The sequence below is a fragment of the Macrotis lagotis genome, chromosome 1, assembly GCF_037893015.1.
Source record: "Macrotis lagotis isolate mMagLag1 chromosome 1, bilby.v1.9.chrom.fasta, whole genome shotgun sequence".
NCBI classification, from domain to species: Eukaryota; Metazoa; Chordata; class Mammalia; order Peramelemorphia; family Peramelidae; genus Macrotis; species Macrotis lagotis.
In genome coordinates, this window is record NC_133658.1 from 396,275,199 (window position 1) to 396,296,418 (window position 21,220).

Here is a 21,220-nt window from a genome sequence, read left to right on the forward strand (position 1 = left end):
GATGTGGGGCAGCCAAGTGGTGCAGTGTACAGAGCACTGGCCTTGGGGACAAGAGGTCCCAAGCCTATATCATACCCCAGAGACCCAGCAACCACCCAACCCCTTGGGCCTGGACAGGTCATTCAATCCCACTACCTTGCAAAAAGTAAAAAAGAAAGTGTTATAACCGACTATTCTTTCTCATGATCTACCCTCTCTCCTCTATCACCTACATCCCCATCTCATCTCCCCCATTCCCTTTCTTTCCTTTTTCTTTTAGATTTCTATACCCTATTGAGTATGTATGCTGTTTCCTTTCTGAGCCATTTCTGATGAGAATGAAGGCTCCCTCATTCCCTCTCACCTTCCCCCTTCCATATCAATTGTGCAAGCTTTTTGGAAAACAATTATGAAACTGAATCACAAAACCTGTCTCAGAAGGGGCTACAAGTATATTCTAAAGATATCATTAGGTGGGGGGAGGGGGGAGGGAAGCAAGATTGTGGGAAAATGTAAAACTCAAATAATATCTTTAATAAAAATAAATTTAAATTAAAAAAAGCTATCATTAAAACACACAAAAAAGTGCCTATCTGCAAAAAATATGCCCAGTTGGATTATTATCCATCCCCATCCCAGATAGATTAGAAACAATATATCCAAGCCTAGGAAATGGTTTACTCAATTGTGATAAATCAAAGCATATCATATCATCCTATCATAAACAATTACTATTATGAACAATTAAAAAAATATATAAAAACTGATGTGAACTTAAAAATCAGCAATATAACAACACTTAAGTACAAAGATTAGGGTAAACCTAATAACACAAACTGAACAGCACACAAACTGGATTTTAGTGAGAAAAAAAGAGAAAATGCTTCATTTTTTTTGCAAAATTTATTCTGTAAGCTTACCAATTATAGACTTTTTTGGTTGTTCATAAATCACAATACAATTTAAAAATTACAAATGCTCACAATGAAACTATTTTAGAAATATTATATAACAGTATTTTATATTATTTAAAAATCAAGTTGGGCTAAAAAGATAAATACACCACAGTGATTGTCCAAAAACTGTAGTTTTAATTCAGAAAGTTAAGAATTTTACAAAAAGTTAAAAACCAACAATATATGAATAAATACTGAAAATAATAATAAACATGCTTTCTTCTTCCTGAAAACCTGTGCTAAGCAGTGTAGGGCTACTTGGCATAATATTGCCCAGATCAAACATTTGCTGTCACTAATGTGGTAATTGAACTTCAATATTGGAAAATTCCAAAATAAAAACCTCGGTTTGCCTGAGATACAATGATTTGAATTTGAGCTGAAGCTATGAATATTCCTCATAATATAATTCTGCTCAATATATTTTCATGTAATTATAATGCTGGTGGGGTGAAAAGGGAGAGGGGTTGTCTAACACAACAACTTTGCTTAAAAAAGGTTAACCTACAGTAACTGCCAAAAGGACTACTCTTCTTTAGAGTGTTCACAATTATCCAGTCCCATTTCCTTCAAAACCAAGTTCCTCTTGTATACTTTCAAAATATTCTGATGCTTAATTGGCAATCTTTCATATTATTTTATTGTTAAAACTAGGCAGGAAAAACAATTCATAAAATTGGGGTAGCATTTTGTTGGACATTAATCATAGACCATATATCAGCATTCCTAAAATACTTCCAATTTCTGCTATCAAAATATTCCATATAAAGCTGCTCTCTGTAACATGGCAGTTGTGTTATAGAAAATGATGTATTTTCTGATCAAGTTGCATCTTCTTAGGTCAAAGAACATAAAACAGAGTGTACCAGGGCATCTAAACAAAAAAAGCATTTTTAAAAATTCTATCAGGTGACTAATAGTGGGAAAACATAAGTGTACAGAAACTTTCAGGTGTTCAAAAGCAAAAATCTTTGCTCCATGGCCAAATCTATAGGGAAAAAAATACTTGTAGAAATATAGGGCCATTGGCTAATAATAGTCAACATTTCACTAAATGTTGATGCATCATTTCTTTTTATCCCTTAATGGTGTTTAATAATAACTACAAATGGATCTGTTCCTATCTAGGGCAGATGGGTTATTTTTGATTAACCAAGACAAAGGGAATGATGAACTTTATTAGGTTATTTTTTCAGCCCTCCTTCCTCTGAAACCAGCAATTAAATCCTGATCAAATCTTCTCTAAAAGTTCCCCTTAGGAAACAATTTTTTCTAGGTATGTTTCAATAATTGGAAACCCAATGAGAGAAATCTGAGGTATTATATCATGTTACTTGTCATGTTCTTAAAATAATATGGCACGGTACTTTCAGGAACTGAAACTAATATATATATATATATATATATATATATATATATATATATATATATATATACACCATTTTTATAAGATATAACACCACATCTCAAATAATAAATGCAATCTGAATGCTTCACATATACAGCTGAACCACAAATCCCACATTATAAAATTCATGCTTTGAGACAATTCCAAGGCCAATGGTATTTTATTTTTATACAGTAATACAAATGGCTAGAAAAATCCTCATGCTATAGCTTCACCATATGTCATATAGTTGAGCCTGGATCTGATACCCCATAGCAAGCTCTACTAAACTGAAAGGGACCGTGATAGATTATGTGTCTGTCTTTCAATAAGCCCAGGAAAATTCAGGAAAGGCTTTTTTTTTATCATCAAAAGGCTGGCTTTTAGATAATGAATTTTTTTGGCCACAGCAACTTTAAGTTGGTGGAAGATATATATACATCAATGAAATAACTGACTCTTCAAAATATGAAAGTAAACATAACATAGACTTCATTATTTTTTTAATTAAAGGTTTATTACTCCTTAATAAATCTCTCAAAATTCTTCTAATTGATAACTAAAGCAGTCCTGTCTCCAAATGCAAAAATAGGGTGAGGGGAAGAGAGAGGAAGGGGAAGGTGTAGGTGTGGAAAGATATTCTTCAGTGCCATATTTAAATGACTAAGGATAGATACTTTTTCGATTTTCATAGACAAAAGAAACTGGGTTCCTTATTCTTGGTTAGAATGGAATTTTTCCCACACAATCTTTCCAAAGTTCAGAATACCTGAAAAAAAATTAGTCTGAAAAATTTAAAAATCCATATGTCATGATTTACACCAGAGAAACACAGTATCTTACTTAAATAAAACATCAAAGAAAATATTTCTTAGGTGAAATTAGCTTTGTGGATGAACCATTTCATAAATTACTCCTTCAGTGCATTAAATGATAACCTGGTACCCTAAAAGATATAATGCACCTTTCAAAATAGAACAATTTATTCAGAGTTATTCATGGATTAAAATTAAGTCTCTCATTTTATCTGTATTTTATCTTGTATATTCACAAATATACAAGCATAGTTCATCATATAGATTTAATCAAGCACATGCAATTTCATTATTCATGTGATGAAATATATGGAGAAAAAAATACTCTTAAATCCTATCTCTTGGCATCATGGCATCACAGGTAGATTGCTAAAAAAAAGGAACAAAATCAAGATCTAGTTCCTTATCCTAAATTGGTAGTGAAAGAGTCAGAGAAGGATTTTTTAAATTGGGATTGTTAAAAATTCTGCTGGTTTAGAAAGGATGGCTAAGGGAAAGTGGTTAAGAGAAATCAGTTTGAACTGCTTATTTTACTGAGGTCAGAGAGGTAAAGTAATTGTGGTTATAGAACTAATCAATAGAAGAACAAGAGCTGACTTCTAGTCTGATTTTTCCACTATGCCACACTGATTTTCTTTTTAAGATTTTTCAAGGCAATGGGGCTAAGTGGCTTGCCCAAGGCCACAAGGCTAGGTAATTATTAAGTGTCTAAGGCTCCAAGGCCAGTGGTCTATCCACTGCGCCACCTAGCTGCTCCTACACCACCTAGCTGCTCCCACACTGATTTCTAAGATCTCTTCCAGCTCTAAAATTTTGCCTGAATAAAATTTGGGAAGCTAACAACTGTGAATGAGAAATATCAAATAAGGAAAAATTGAATTCCCCCCCATTAAATTTGGCAATTTTCATTCTGCAAAAAAAGCCCAGTAATTTCTGTCAATGTTGACAGAAATAGTTGTGTTCTCTTAGATACCTTCCCCTTGTAGTGTGATGAGATCAAAGGCTAACTTTCAGATGCCCCATCTTTGCAGTTAAGAGTTGAGCTCAGGAGAACCTACCTCTTCGGATGGGTTAGAATGACAGCTGCTGTGAGAATCTGTACCAATGCTCTGTGTTTCTGATTGAAGATGAACAGAAACCTGAACTGCTATCTCTTGACCCTGTTCATTCAGGGAGCCATCTTCTGAATCTCCTTCTGGTGAATTACTGCGCCCAATATCTGAAGTGATGACATAGATACTGTCTTGGGCACTGAGGGCTGGTCTTTCTTTGATTCTTTCTCCCATGTCATCAGGATCATCTACCCGCACTGCCTCAAACATCTCCTCTACAAATGCCCTACAATTAAGAATGAGGGGTGGAAGAGGAACACTTCTCGCCAGTTCTTCAATATAGCGGGCAAACTCCATGGTCTTGAACTGTGTAACTTTGGCCAGTTCCAGAGTCTTGGCTGAAGTGATGATGGGGATGCGTTTAGCAATCTCAAAGGCCTTCTGAAGCTTCTCTGCACCTTCTGTCCTAAAGAATTCATTGATGGCTTTCTCAGTCTTTCGAAGGTGGCTACTCATCATGCACAGACGTGTGATATTCAAGATAAGAGTTATTGTGAAGGCAATCAGGCAAACAATCATGTAGTAGATGCTCATGTCTCCTGAAGTGAAGATAACTCTTAGAGTGACAGAGTAAGAGGCATGGACTGGAGAGGTAACTATACAAGTATAAAGTCCACGGTCAGCAAAGGTTATGCTGGTGATATTCAGGTAGTTTTTGAAGATCAACCATTTTCCATCTAGTAATTCAAGGGAAAAAAAATTTTTTAAATGGCATTGTAAAGTGTGATATGATTAAACAAGCAAATTTTTAAATACTAATCCAATACAAAAAGTTTGTGTAAATATTCTACACAAAGGAAGGTCTACATGTTTGAGTAAAATAAACCCAAAGGTTTATGGACTCAAAAGTCTGGGCTGAAAAAGAAGCCTGGCAGAAGACAAATGAAAATCTGAACACAAACTGAAAATGTGATCCTTCACGCTAATAGGTTTTGTAGCTATCAGATGCTTCACTGGTGGACAATGAATATGATTTCTAGTCTTCGTGTTTTTTTGAAACTTAGAAATTTGTTAGATTGTTTACCAAAGAAAAATCAGAGGCTATGCCTTTTTTGGGGACAACATCACTGATCAGTTTTCAGTAAGCTATTCTGATACAGTAAAGACTATAGGTGATTTTCTTAGAAAAAAATTTTGATGATGAAATTAATTTTTTTTCTTTTAATTTACTTAAGGCAATGGGGTTAAGTGACTTGCCCAAGGTCACACAGCTAGGCAATTCAGAGGATGACTCCCTGAATTAAATGCTGGATTTGAACTCAGGTCCTCCTGACTCTAGGGACAGTCCTCTAACCACTGTGTCACCTAGCTCTGCCCCCCCAAAATTGATTTTTAAGGAGTTTATAATATTTTCAAAATACAAATTACTTAATTTTAACAGAATTTATAAAATTTCATAGCTGGAAATGATTTAAGAGGTCATCTATTCCAATCTATCCAACTTCCAGCATGAATTTTTCCAGAGCAAGTATTATATATCATCTCCTCTTGAAAACTTTTTATGAAGGGGAAACCCATTTTATTTCTGGATTGTTTTCATCGTCAGGAAATTCTTGCATATTGAGAAGAACTCTAGCTACCTTTAATTTCACATGCAATGGTTCTACAATTTGGGGCTAAGAAGAACTCTAGAAATCCTTTGATATTTGATGACAATTGTCATTTACCACTTAAATCTTTTCTTTTCAGACTAAATATCTTTAGCTCATTCAACTGACCCTATTAATGGTTTTAATTCTCCTTAACATTCTGGTTGCCCTCTCTGGACATGCTGAAACACAAAACAACTGCCTGTCCAGAAGTCACTGGGAATAAACAGCCTAGAGGCAGTATAAAAGTCCTTTTTAAACTCTAGATCACACATCTCCTAAATCTAATTAATGTATGTAGACATACATTTGATTTATATATAAAGAATCCATGCCTTCACAATTAGCTGAAGAAACTGAGGATGATTAACCTAGAGGAGATGATTAACCTAGAGGAGATAGAGTGGGGTGGTGGTGGAACAGGACAAAATCAATTTGAAGGTCTGCCATTTGTAAGAGGGTACACCAAATTATTCTGTGAGAATAGGGCAGAAAGAGAGGCAGTGGACTGGCAGAAATTCAAGGAAGGCACATTGTGGACTGATAAAACAGCAATTCCTAACAATCTGAACTATTCAATAACAGAACAAGTGGCCTTGGGGAAAATACTTTTCCATCCCTAGAGATGATGTTATAAGGTCATGCTAGAAGAGAGCTGGCCTTGGTGACCCCTACTATTACTTAAAATTCTGATGGTAAAAACAAAGTATGACAACTGTGTATAACAATTTGAATTGATTTTCATAATTCTTATATGATTTCTTAATCTCTAAAAAGCACAGGTTGCAAATAAATGGCAGGATGGAGTAAAAAAATGTTGCAACTGTCTTTTGCTTTGCCACAATTTTGGCCTGACTTTATTTTAAAAATATATCTCTTCATATACTCAAGAAAAAAACATGTCATAGAGCAGGAAGCTATGAATATGAACATTTTTCCTTTAACATTTTACTTTTTCTGTTGAAATTTGGGTACACCAAATTATTCTGTGAGAATAGGGCAGAAAGAGAGGCAGTGGACTGGTAGAAATTCAAGGAAGGCACATCGTGGACTGATAAAATAGCAATTCCTAACAATTAGAACTATTCAATAACAGAACAAGTGGCCTTGGGGAAAAGACTTTTCCATCCCTAGAGATAATGTTATAAGATCATGCTGGAAGAGAGCTGGCCTTGGTGACCCTATCACTTAAAACTCTGATGGTAAAAACAAAGTATGACAATTGTGTATAACCATTTGAATTGATTTTCATAATTCCTACATGATTTCTTAATCTCTAAAAAGCACAGGTTGCAAATAAATGGCAGGATGGAGTGAAAAATTGTTGCAACTGTCTTTTGCTTTGCCACAATTTTGGCCTGACACATGAAGCTATGAATATGAACATTTTTCCTTTAACATTTTACTTTTTCTGTTGAAATTTGAGCCTTGCAAGGAGCATTCCAATATAGGAATTCGTCTATTTATCAATTGTTCCTCTAATAATTCTAAATCCTGTCCTTTACATGTTGATCACAAAAGATTTATGAGTCTCACACCAGACTGACATGCTATTATCTAAGCTAATCTTATTAAGATTCATTAACTTGAGCCAATATAATTTCAAACCTAGTAAAGGTAGGAAAATGAAATTTGTATTCCACTTAGGAGTCCTAATATTTGATTTGGAAGGGACCTTAAGAGAATATCTAAATTTTCTCCCCTCATTTAAAGCTGAGGATGGTCAAGTCTAGAGAATATAAATCACTTGCTCAAGATCACAGAGCAGAGCTAGAACTAGACCAAACAAACTCCTAATCCAAATCAATGTTTTTTCCACTTGACAGGTCTACTCTTAGAAGACAACTAACTATATGGACAAACTTGTCTAATTCTGTGGAAATCAGTCATTCAGAAAAAAATTTTGTTAGTGGTGAATAGTGGGTTAATATGAGGCTGTGCAAGGTTTGATTTCTCTGTCCACATTGGGTTTTGCAGAAAATCTCACTTCAGATTTTAGATTTTGTCTGGATTCAGTGCTTTCCAATTCCTCTCACTTTGGTATTTATATTTCCCATAACAGCCTGGAAAGAGGCCTAAAAAATGTGCTATAGTTCTATTTGTGAAGAGAGAAAGGAATAATTAGGTATAGGAAAGGGATACCTGATGAAATTGATGGAGGAAATAAAAAGGAAAACAGAGTGAGATAGGAAGGACAAAAGAAAAAAAAGAAAGGATGAGTCAGACTCATGGTCTATACTGTCTATACACCATCTGACTGATGGGTTATATAGTCTTACTTATGATTTTGGAGACTATTATTGTAGAACCATTTAAAGCCTTCTAAGATACCTGGCTGGGAGCTGACTCCCTTTAAATGGAAAAGGAAAGGGTACAGAAATTCTTCTAATAGTAAAATTCTAAGCTCTGAAGAAAATATTTCTTAAAAGATTCCTCTTTCAGAAGTTGGCTTAGCCATTATATGTAATAGCCCATAGCAGTTATTAAGAGTAAATACAATATTTTAGGGAAATTTGGGATAGCTGATCATTTACTCTGAAGCTAATATTTATTTTGGAGTTGTCTATAGGATCATAGGCTCTAAATGGAACATTCAGTCCAACTTCCAATGTATAAAAGAGGGAACTGAGGTCCTGGACAGAAAAATGACTTGACCAAAGCCACACATAAATTAACTTACAAGCATCGAAGCGAGGATTCTAAACTAAATTTTTAGACACCAAATCTAGTGCTCCGCTATATTACAATCATTTTGTATTTAAGTTGACTGGTAAGTAAAATCCTATTCTTCTCCTAGAAACAATGTATTTTAAAATTTTTATATTTATTTTCAGTTCCAAATTCATATCCTAAAACCCTTCTCAACCCTTTGAAAAGACAAGAAATACAATACTCATGATACATATTAAGCCATGTAAAACATTTCCACATTAGTCATCTTCTGAAAACAAAAGAAAAATAAAGTAAACAAATATTCTCTGAGTCCACTGGTTTTCTAGCTGTAAATAGCATTGTACTGATCAGAGTTGCTAAGTCTTTCAGTTGATCATGTTGCAGTATTGCAGTTACTATATACAATATTCTCCACACTTCACTTTGAAGTAGTTTAAGTCTTTTCTGAAACCAATTCATTTCTTTTTTTTTTAAGGTTTTTTTGTAAGGCAATGGGGTTAAGTGGCTTGCCCAAGGCCACACAGCTAGGTAATTAAAGTATCTGAGGCCAGATTTGAACTCAGGTACTCCTGGCTCCAGGGCCGGTGCTCTATCCACTGTGCCACCTAGCCGCTCCAACCAATTCATTTCTTACAGCACAATAGTATTTATTCCATTACTTTCAAACTTTTTCCATTAACTTTTTCTTCTTTTAGTTTTTTTTGCAAGGCAATGGGGTTAAGTGGCTTGCCCAAGGCCACACGGCTAGGTAATTATTAAGTGACTGAGACCGGATTTGAACCCAGGTACTCCTGGCTCCAGGGCCGGTGCTTTTATCCACTGTGCCACCTAGCTACCCCCCATTAACTTTTTAACATAATTTCTGAATTTGTAAGCATACCCTCAGTTTCTAATTCTTTGCATCTCAAAAAAAAAACCCCTGCTATAAATATTTTTTGAACATATGGATCCTTTTTCTTTGATCTCCTTGGAGTATAGACCCAAGAGTGGTGTAGCTGGGTCAAAAGTAAACAAATCTATCCATTTTAGCTCTTGTTTGATCACAGATTCTTCCTCTATCCATAGATCTGACAAGTAATTTCTTCCTGCTCTCTTAATTTATGATATCACTACATCAAAAATATATATTCATTTTGAGCTTATCTTGAGATGTTGGTCTAATTTCTGACAGACTATTTTCTACTTTGTCCAGTAATTTTTGTTAAATAGTGAGATCTTGACCAAAGTTAGCAATTTTGGGTTTATCAATCACTACGTGATTGTGTTCATTTGCTTCTGTATATTGTTTCATTCCATTCAACAATCATTCTATTTCTTATCCAGGATCAAACTATTTTGATGATATCACTGTATAAGAAGAGTTTGAGATCTGGTATTGGTAGATCTATTTAACATTTCCCCCCCCAATGATTCTCTTGCTAAGAATGATTCTTAGGGGCAGCTAGGTGGCACAGTGGTTAGAGCACTGGCCCTGGAGTCAGGAATACCTGAGTTCAAATCCGGTCTCAGACACTTAATAATTACCTAGCCGTGTGGCCTTGGGCAAGCCACTTAACCCCATTTGCCTTGCAAAAAAAAAAAAACCTAAAAAAAAAGAATGATTCTTGACCTTTTCTTCTTCTAGATGAATTTTAATTTTTTTAGTTCTATAAAGTAATTTTTTGGTAGATTTTTTGATATGGCATTAGGTAAATTAATTTTGGCAGTAGTCATTTTTATTATTATTGGTTTGGCTCTGTGTGAAGCGTTTTAGAATTGTGGTCATTTGGTACCTGAACGTCTTAGCAGATAGATCCCCAAGTATTTTTTATAACGCCTGAAGTTATTTTAAATGGAATTTCTTTTTTTGTCTCTTCCTCCTGGGTTTTGTTGGTTATATGGAACCCTATCTATAAAGAGCTAAAAACCTTTAACTTGGTGAAAATCAAGTCCTCTTCTGGTTGTTATTTTAAAGTGTCTGAAAAAAGAGGGTTGAACACCTACTGTCTGATACATTTTCTTTCTCTACAGATATAAATACTAGCTTAGGATACCTTGCATGATGGGGGGGGGGGGGAATGGAAGAAAAGGTAACAAAAAAATTATTTGGCATATAACAACTGGGGGGAGGGGAGAACCTTTCTGAAAATTCAGCTTAGGAGCTCAGAATTTAACCTTTAAGTCACAGGAATAATATTTATTTTGGTGAGTACAACAGCTTAAGTTCTTGCTATCCTCTCTTGAGCAGAGATGCAAATGAGCAATGACAGGGAAACATTAATATAGTGGTTTCATTGAAACCACAGGTAAGTTAAGCAAAATTCCCTTTAAAAACCCCAATCTATTCCATTAAATACTACATTTGTGTAGTTTTTAAAAGAGCAATGGAAAAGACAATAAAGCAAGGGGAATATCTATTGTCAAATTTGTGAGTGTTATAGAATTTTAGGGAAGACTAGACTCTTTGGGCAAGCCCCTCCACACAGATGAGTATATTAAAACTCTCCTGGGAAGCCAGTTAAATAATCTCCTTAGGCAGCCTATTTTTTTTTTTTTTTTTTAGGTTTTTGCAAGGCAAACGGGGTTAAGTGGCTTGCCCAAGGCCACACAGCTAGGCAATTATCAAGTGTCTGAGCCCGGATTTGAACCCAGGTACTCCTGACTCCAGGGCCGGTGCTTTATCCACTGCACCACCTAGCTGCCTAGGCAGGCTATTTCAATGCTATTTAAATACTTTATGACATTTTCACTTATGTTTAACCTAGTTCCTGTGACACTTCTGTTTAGTCTATGTTCAACATAAAATAATTGGTCACTCCCTAGCTTTTTCTTTATTACAAATGACCATGTCTTTATTTTATACAAATGTCTTGTATGACATACATAATTAATATTCATGCCATGGTTATGGAATTTAAAGAGGAAGTACAAACTGTGTTCAAGTATATACTTCAGGAGCTCACTGTACAGCATGGAATATTAAGGAAAATCATGGAGAGGAGGATAATTTCAAGTACCAGGTCCATAATTATTGTACCCAAGGGCCAGGCACCCCAGCCTCCCATGTTAGTCTAAAGTGAACTACTGTAAACTTGAGTGCATGTGCTTATCTTTCCAGGATTTTCCTGGGGTTACTAACACTCAGACAGCCAATTGTAAGGCATCAAGATGCCTACTAACAAGACAAAATAATGTTTATTATTTCTGCTATCCAATTTGTGATTTAATAAAGGGACTTTGTCCAGAATGAAGAATGTCTAGCAATAATGAAGTCTTCCATAAGGAATGTTAACCTTACATATTTTTGCAGGAATGAAGAGAATGTATACCCTGGGTCCCTGTTCTCCAAGTTCAACATTTTACTTTTTTCTTTCTTCTCAAGGTTTCTTAATTGTTTCAAATGTTTCTTAAGCTTTATCTATACATTCTCTGTATGCTATTTCATAATAGGCCCCTGATGAAGAGAGTAAATAGATCAATGTTTAACAAAGCTTACCTTCTTCCTCCTGATCAAGCAACTGCCCTTTGGAATTGTACCAAAGAATATCTTCATAATGGCTGGTGGTGAGAAGACATTCAATCAAAACACTGGTTCCCTCTTTGGCTATGATGAAATCATCACTACTGTGGGAATTAGATGAGATTTCAAAGTTTGGGTGTAAAGAGACATTGTAAATAGTATGATTTGCTTTTACTGCTATTGTTCCATTGTCTTCTACATCATCCAGGAAAAATGCAGTAGGAATAATGGCATTTACTACCAGAGTGAACAAGCAATAGTGTGGCTTCATGAGAAATTAGAAAGAACTTGTGCTTTTCATTGAAATTGAAGCCTTAATCAAAAAAACTGAATAGGAAGCTAGAACATCTGTACTGTCTTCAGAGGAGTGAGTACATCTATTACTTGGCATTACAATCTCTGGGGAAAAGATGTATCTCAAATACACTTGTGAAATCTTCAAATTTAATAGAGATGACCAGGAACTAACCTAGAAGAAAATCATAATTAAACTTTAGAAGACACAGATATATCAATCATTCAACAAACAATAAACACCTATAATGTACAATAAATAATGAGTGACAAAGAGATGACATACTACCAGCCTTCAAAGGACTGTGTGTGGGGTGATATGTACCCAGAAAAAAATTCAAATTATGCTAATTACTTAGCATAAAGTGTGTAAGAATAAAAAAATATTGTGAAAGCAGATGAGAGTTCACTTCTTGCTGCAGAAATTAAAGGAAAGCTTATAGAAGAGGGTGGGATATGAGGGCATTGTATAGGAAAAGGGAAAAGCAAGAGCCAAAGTATGATGGTACATGGAATGTGTTATATAAAAGGAAGCAATTTGAGATAAGGTTAAAAAGGTAGGCTAGAGTCACATTGTAGTCTCATTTTGTAAATCTTTGAATACAAAGATTAATACCATTGATATATTCAGTAGAGCCACTGAAAGTACAATGGAATTAAAATTATAAAGTTTTAGAAGTATTTATATGAAGTACTTAAAATGTGGCACAGAAATTTGTTAATATAAATAAGAGTCAAAGGAGGAAGAAAAATCTCACTATAGAAAGATAACATGGTAAAGCAAGAAGATCACTAATGCCTTCAGAAGAGTTGGATTCTAAAATCTGGTTTTGCTATACCATGATAATTCTACAAGTTCGCTTTGGGACTCAATTTTGTCATCTGTAAAATGAGAGGGCAGAAATATATGATTTCTAAAGTCCTTTTCAGGTCTAAAGTTCATAGGGCTGACTGTTTGCTAATATAGGCTCTGTGATTTTTGGTCAGTTTTATCAAATGGGTTAAATGAAATCATCTTGAAGGTCCCTCCCAGGTAAAAAAAATTCTATCATTCCATAATACAATTCATTGTGACAAAAATATATAATGGAAGGCAGATACTAAATAAAATATTTAGCATAATACTTTATTTGAAAGTACATTTTTGCTATCTATTGTTATATCAAAACAAAGTCAACAGAACTCTTTCATAATCATAGCACTGAGAAGCAATGAATCATTTAAATACATGTAAAATACGTATTCCACTGATTAACACTTCAATGCAATGGAATTAAATAGAAAAGAAATGCAGAATATTATAACCCTGGAGAGCAATTCTGGGTAGCTTAATAATGAAATAGTTGAAATGGTTTCATTTTGTTACTTAACAGAGAATACTGCATACAAAACATAAGTAATCATTTTTCCAAAGGTATAAAGTTATTTTTCACAAAATGTTAGGAACATGGATAATTTTAGTTTTTCTATTCATCAGGAATGAATAATTTATAATATTTGCAACAAGAGAAAAATCAAATACTAAGCTCAAAGTCTACAATCATATTTTACTATCCCAGGAACCTCTTCTTTTCGCTTAAATTTTACCTTCCTCAATTTTCTTGCCACTTGGGGAACTGAGTATTAGGCAATAAGCTCTCGCTGAAAATGTGAAAAAATTCAAGAGAAAAGCAGAACTACCGTCGAAGTAAAAAGGTCAGTCATTTCCAGAAAACCAAAGCCGGGAATTCACATGGGAAAAAAGAGAGAGCTTTGGGGTACATTTATTGTATCTGACATTTCTAAGAGTTTGATTATAATGAGATGATAAATGGTAAAATCAATGTGGTCCTTCCTATGGAAAGTGCTGAACTTAATAGGATTCCAATCCTGACTGTTTCTCTTACTTCCTGTGTGAGTGTATGTCATTTCACTTCTCTAAGCCTCAGATGAGGGGAAAGATGCTTACAAGAACTCTATTTTGCAAAGAGCCTTTATGAACTGACTGCATACATAGAATGCTTATACTTACTACCCACTTAGAGGCCTCTTTAAGCTAGCTAAGTGGAAAATGGAAAATGAGAATGGAATTTCCCTACTATCCCCTTAATCCTGACAAAATATATTTCTCCACTTTTTTCCAATCACAATTCGAAGCTCTCTCTCACCTGTACATTCCCATATATTTCATTTCCTACTTCCATATGTAAAATGTTCTATTACTGGACTGTAAGCTCTCTAGTGGCAGGAGATGTAGTAGAGGTGGAAATTGTGTTGTATTTGTACCTTTTACTTACTGAAGTATTATGTACATAGTAAGAACAGCTATAGAGCATTAGAACAGGAAAAGACTTCAGATATCTGTTTGTTGAACAGAGTTCTCTATTTCCTTCCTTATCCTGCAGTTACTTCAGATAAATGCCATCACTTTTCCTATCTGAAGTCTATTTGGGGGGCAGCTAGGTGACACATTGGATAGAGCTTTAACCCTGGGGTCAGAAGGACCAGAGTTCAAATCTGACCTCAGAGACTTAATAATTACCTAGCTGTGTGACCCTGGGCAAGTTACTTAAACCCATTGCCTTGTAATGGCTAAAAAAAAGAAAGAAAAAGACATCTGAGACCAGTTGTGAATTTTTAAAATGGCATAGCTAATGAGTCTCAAAAATGAGCTCAACATTTTATTTACTTTTACTCTGTGTCAGACATTGAGTTAATCAATTGAGGATAAAAGACAAAAACAGTCTCTGCCCTTAAGAAGCTTGAATTCTAAAGGGGAAGATTGCATGTTAAAAAAATCATATCCAAAACTGGAAGGGAATCTTAGAGGGAAGACATCAGCAGACAAGTTGAATAAAATGGGATTCGAGTTGAGCTTAAGGAATTGAAGGTGAGAAGGAATAGCATTCCAGATATGTAGAGTCTACAGAATGTCCCTGTGAGGATAAGCAAGGTGTCATTTATCCCTAGTTTGTAGATTATGTTATTTAAATAGAATAAAAAGTAGGGGGATTTGTTAAAGTAGGATGGGACACGGGGTCAGGTTCTGAAGAGCTTTAAGAGACAAAAGGATTTTATAATAGATCCTGAGGACGCCACTAGAATTTACTGAGTGAGGGTGCAGAGTGCTCTGATTGGATCTGTCCTTTAGGGGATCCACTTTGGAAGGAGATTAGAAGTAGATGATGGATTGGGAGAGAGAAATGAAACATGACCAACCAAAAAGTTATTTTTAATAGTATAGGACTGAGGTGATGAGGGACTATACCAGGGCAGTGGCTAAGTGGAAAAGGGAAGTATAAAAGAGTTGTTGTAAAGAAACTATGTAGCAACAGATTAGATATGTGGGGTTAGCATGAAGAGTCAAAGATGACACTGAGGTTGTGATCCTCGGTGATGGAAGAATGGCAGTGCCCTCAATGACTGCTTTTTTTATAACTCAAAACCCATTTTCTCATGTAAACTGTTATAAATGCAGGTTAGTGTCTCCTGTTATTTCAAGAAAGCTTACTTAGCCTAAAATATAGTAGAAATAGCTGTATATGAGATTAAAAAGTGGAGAAAAATCCCACTGCAAAATTTAACAAAAATGTGTTTGTTTTGAAGTATTAATCTAATTGTTTAACCATTATTTCTGGCAATTTTTTACTGGTGTACAAAAAAGATTCCTATTTCCTAAAGCTTATATTAAAGTTCAATAAAATTTCTCCTCCACTATCTTGGGTCATCCTTCCACTATCTTGGGTCATCCTTCCCCTCTCTATCTTTTGATCCTTAATACTGAGAAACATCAGTCTGAAGCTTCAGAGTTAAGAACAATCTACTTCAGAAAATGTAAATATTTTATCACTCTAGTACAGTTTGGGTTGGAAAATATTTGAATTAGTTCAAGTAAGTACTTAATAAATCCTAAGTGCAACCTAAGTGATCTGGTACATGAACCAACACTATAATATACCAAAAAAAATTTTCACCCTGCTCCTTGCACACTTCCAGAGGTAGGGACCTCATTCCTAAATTGGCCGCCTAATACAGTGCTGGGCAATTCTACTTGCTAAGAATTGCAATTTTTTTATAAATCTGAAAAATCTGTCTCCCTTGTAAAATAGCTACTCAGTGGTTTTATTTCTTTGTTATAGAGCTATAGAGAAGGAGGCTAATCTCTCCAACTTATAAACCTTTGGAAAATGAACAATTTCTAAACTGGAGACTTCTAATTATTTTTATAAGTAGTTATAGATATTATACACATTTATGAATATACCTGAGGCATGGTTTCATGAAGAAAATAGTCTGGTTTCATAAAGTCAAAACATATCTACTTTGTAAATACTTAACAGGATCTGACCTAAACTTAGTCTGATATACCAAGTTACTCTACTTGCTGCTATTAATAGTCTCATTTACCAAGTTCCTATATATTAATAGGAGTAAAATAGTATTCCACTTATATAACACTTCAGTGCAATGGAATTAAATAGAAAAGAAATACAGAATATTTTAACCCTGGAGAGCAATTCTGGATAGCTTTAAATTGATTAAAAAGATGAAAGGAATCTAAGTATCATTCTGTAAAGATTGTTCTATTATATATATATATATATATTCTTACATACATATAATATGCATATGATAAGATGCTAAATATTTTGGAATATATATTTCCAGGTTCTTATTAATTTCAACCTTTCCTTCTCTTTGCCCAGGTCTCTTAAAAAAAATAAAGAAAATCGTCACTTTATCCATACATCCCTGTTAAAGCTATCATCTCACGTTTCTTTAGTGGTCAAACAAGGATGGGACAATAAAAAGTGCCTTCATTTCCTTTCCTTTCACTTTTAACTCCCTATAGTCTGGCTTTCTACTTCATCATTCAACTGAAACTACTCTCTCCAAAGTTACCAAAAATTTCTTTTTAAAATCTAATGGCTTTATCTAATTCAACCTTCTTGATCTTTCTGTAGCCTTTGACACTAATTGATTTCCCCCCTCTTCCTGTCTGATCACTCTTCTGTCTCCTTTCCTAGATCTTTATCAAGATTATGCCTGCTAACTCACAAATCCTACAGGACTCTGTCTTGGGATCTTTTTCTCCCCCCCCCCCCCCCCCCCCCGCCATTCTGTCTCATTTCATTATTTCACCAGCTCCCAACTATCATCTTTATGCTGATAATTCTCAAATCTACTTATCCTTCTCCAACCTCCTTCCTAACTTCCAGGCTATATATTGTCTACTGGGCATCTCAAAGACATTTTTAACTCAACATGTCTAAAACTGAACTTATTTTCCCACACAAAAACCTCCTCTCATTTTCCTAATGCTGTTGAGGGTGCTGCCATCTTCCCAGTCACCCAGGCTCTCAACCCAAGTATCATCCTCAACTTTTTCTTCTCTCTCACATCCACTCCACCTCATATCCAATCTGTTGTCAGTTTTAATCTTCTTAACATGTTTCTTATTTTTTTTCTCATGCTACAACCATTCTGGTACAGGTCCTTATTGCCTGAGACCTGAATAACTGCAATAGTCTACTGACTGATTTGCCTGTCACAAATCTCTCATCCTCCTTTTTGCTGTCAAAGTGGTTTTCTTTCCTAATTACAGATCTGAGCATATTATACCCCTCTCTCCTACTCAATAAATTGCAGTGGGCTCTCTTATCATCTCTAGGATCAAATATAAATCTTTCTGCTGCATTAAAAGTTCTTCATAATCCGCTTTTCCCACACCTTCAGCTTTCTTATACTTTATGCCCCTCCTCCCACTTCCCCTCACAGTGACACTGGTTTCCTTCAATTCAAAAGAGACTCCACCTCACAGCTCTGGGTATTTTCACTGGCTGTCTTCACATCTAGAATGCTCTTCTTTCTTATCTCTACATTCTGGCTTCAAGTTTCTGCTGAAATCCCAACGCTTTTGGAAATTTTTCCTGATTCCTCTTAATTCTAGTGCCTTTCCTCTGTTGATTATTTCCAATTTATCTTGCTTTTATTTTTACATTGTTGTTTTCCTATAGCTTCCCTCATTAGACTGTAAGCTCCTTGAGAAGGACATCTTTTACCTTCCTTTGAAACCCCAGTGCCTAAATGCTTCTGATAACTGTTATGCACTAGGTGGTGCAGTGCAGAAAATGCTAGCCCTGGAGTCAGAAGGTCCTGAGTTCAGATTCGGTACTCAAAATACTTGTGTGACCCTGGGCAGGTCACTTGCCTGTTTCCTCATCTGTAAAATGAGATGAAAAAGTAAATGGCAAATCACTCCAGTATCTTTGCCAAGAAAACACCAAATGGGGTCAATGAGAGTTAGATATGACTAATCAGCCAAAAAAGCATTCAGATGCAGTTTAAAAAAAAAAAACAAGGAGTCTGGATTTTAAATTAGAAGACCTTGGTTTAATTCTCTTCTCTTGACCTTAAACAAGATTTTCATCTCTCTCTGAAGCATTGTTTCTTTCTCTGTAAAATAAGGAAAATACTTATTCTATTAGATAGTCATGTCACTTTCCTGAGTCTTAGTTTTGTCATTTAAAAAAATGAGGATCAGATAGCTGAAAAACCTATTCCTCAGAACTATCCTGGGAATTAAGTTGTTAAATTGCTTCATGATCCCAATACCTAAAAAAGTTGTAAAACTGCATCATAATCACAATACACTAAAAAAAAAAGTCCCTTCAAATTTATTTTCAAACTGTGATCAGTTACAGTGACTACTTTTGAGGGTTTTTTTTCAGGTTTTGAGGTTTTTCATACAAGTTCTCCAAATTCTGATCAAGTCTGCAGTGAGAAAGCTATTGGCAACCCAAAACACACTCCACTCTTAACACTAGGGAAACTATGTTAATGTGGGGTAATGTTGGAAGTGGAACACTAGACTTGGATTTCAGTTCCAAGTCTGTCACAAACTAACAAATATCATGATTCTAGATCCAAAAAAGTAAAGAATTGGACTAGATCAAGGATTTTTAACACTGAGTCTCATTGAAATTCTACTGTATTTTATATATTTAAAAAAAAATTCTTAGATGTCCTTAAAGAATACCATCTGTATTCAGAGAAAGAACTGTAGAGTTTGAACAAAGACCAAGGATTATTTAATTTAGGGAAAAAAAACTGATTATCTTATTGTCTGATCTTATTCTTTGTTTCTTCCTTAAGGATATGCTTTCTCTCTCATCACATTCAATTTGGGTCAATATAAACCATGGAAACAAGTAAAGTCTGGCAAATTGCCTTCTGTGGGGGGGGAGGGAAGTAAGATTAGGGGTAAATTTGTAAAACTCAAAATAAATAAAATCTTAAAAAAACGATGTCCTGGGGCCGCTAGGTGGCGTAGTGGATAAAGCACCAGCCCTGGAGTCAGGAGTACCTGGGTTCAAATCCGGTCTCACACACTTAATAATTACCTAGCTGTGTGGCCTTGGGCAAGCCACTTAACCCCATTTGCCTTGCAAAAACCGAAAGAAAAAAAAAGATGTCCTTAAGTTTCATCAACATGCCAAAAAAAGCCCTATACATAAAGAAGTTAAAAACCACTGGGTTTTGATCTCTAAGGTTCATTTTTACAAAGCTATAATTTTACCATTAAGACTTTAAATCTACAGTTTGAAGGCAATCTAGATACATCCCTGCAATACAATTATAGCAAACAGCAAATGCCTATTGCGTGCAGAGCACAGCACAAGGCACTGGAAAGATACAAGCATCTTCATTCTATTCAAGTAATGCTTTTTTATGCACCTATAAAAGTACAAGGTACCAAGATAAAATGAAAAGTCCCTCCCCACAAGGGAGCTTACATTTTGGCTGAGTCGATAAAACAAGCTCATATTTATGCATATAGGTGATGAATTGAGGAAAGAAATGCCCACAACTACGGTGGGGAGGGAGGAAGATGGAGGGTTCAGGAAAATCTTTCTAGAAAAGATGACATTAGAGCCATTTCCAGGAAACCAAAGATTCCAAGAATGCCTGGGGGCGGGTTAAAGTGTGTAATTCAGGTAGGAAGAGATGAAAGACTGAACTCCTGAAAATTAAAGGAACAAATGAAAGAATATACCTCTAATCTCGACCAGATTGAATCCTTTAAAAAAATAGAAAAAAAAATCAACCTTTGACCCCGGCCAGGATTTTGGGCGTCTTAACCAGTTTTCACCAAAGGAGATCCGGACAACGCTTCAGAAAGAAGGTCAAGAGAAGCGAATGAAAGCAAGGTCTTCTAATTTAAAATGCAGATCTCCTTGCGGTCAAATCAATCTTGTCCTTCTGGAACCTGATTCCCTCAAAGGTTCCATCAGGCGGTAGGGGGCAGGAGAGAGGAGGAGAGGGAGGAAGGGCCGAGGACCGGCCAGTCTGGGGGCCGGGGCTCCTCTCCTCCTCCCGTCATAACACGCCCCTCCCCCGCCCCGACAGGCGAGGAGGGGCCTCGGGCCAGACCCAAGGGACGACGCAGGGGAAGGGGCTCCGTTCCCGCCTCCGCATCTAGCTCGCGCGCTCCCGCGCTCGCGCGGCCGTTACCTCACCGGCTTTAACCGACCCCCCTCCCCACCTTCCAACAGAAACACCAACCTGCCCCGGGACGGGCGACCGAGGCTCCTTCCGGCAGCGGCTGCCTCGGCAGCGGTGCCCTCGGAAGCACTTTCCGAGCGGCCGGAAGTCGCCCTGGAAGCTGAGGCCCTCCCTCCGCTCCGACGCGGAGGTGACAGTCCACTTCCGGGGCGCCAGGGATCGCTTGGGTCGGCCGCGGCGGTTCTCTATGGTGCGGACCCCCCCCCCCCTCCACCGGGGAGTTGGATTGGGGTGGCGAGGCTGGGATTGGAGAATGGTAAAGGAGAGAAGGGACGGGCTGCGTGGGAGGCAGCGGCCGGTGGAGTGGGGGACCCCCTTCCCCGCCCCGCGGGGCTCTCGGTGGGAAGGGAGAGAGGCTTCTCGGCCTTGTGC

The 21,220-nt window shown here is 36.3% G+C and overlaps 2 protein-coding genes across 8 annotated transcripts in view; one reads left to right on the top strand and one right to left on the bottom strand.

The window, feature by feature from the left end:
* Positions 1-895: 895 nt before the first annotated feature.
* Positions 896-21,196, bottom strand: MFAP3 (microfibril associated protein 3). 6 transcript variants are annotated; one of them, XM_074212563.1, is made up of 5 exons: positions 20,849-21,196; positions 18,671-18,739; positions 11,987-12,479; positions 4,196-4,926; positions 2,818-3,107 (listed from the first exon to the last, which is right to left on the bottom strand). In XM_074212563.1, the coding sequence occupies exons 3-5, from the start codon at positions 12,279-12,281 to the stop codon at positions 3,036-3,038; spliced, it is 1,098 nt and encodes a 365-aa protein (XP_074068664.1). In that variant the 5' UTR covers positions 12,282-12,479; positions 18,671-18,739; positions 20,849-21,196; the 3' UTR covers positions 2,818-3,035. The 6 variants fall into 6 exon arrangements, with proteins under 6 accessions (XP_074068667.1, XP_074068664.1, XP_074068666.1 ...); XM_074212565.1 differs by lacking the exon at positions 20,849-21,196 and adding an exon at positions 20,340-20,727; XM_074212566.1 differs by lacking the exons at positions 2,818-3,107; positions 18,671-18,739 and adding an exon at positions 896-1,809.
* The window catches only part of FAM114A2 (family with sequence similarity 114 member A2), a 33,906-nt gene continuing 33,644 nt past the window's right edge, over positions 20,959-21,220 (top strand). The window contains exon 1 of one of the 2 annotated variants that reach the window (XM_074212557.1): positions 20,959-21,038. The gene's annotated coding sequence lies outside the window, so the exon portion shown is untranslated. Of the gene's footprint in view, positions 21,105-21,220 lie in introns of both variants that reach the window. The other variant, XM_074212558.1, reaches the window with a different exon arrangement.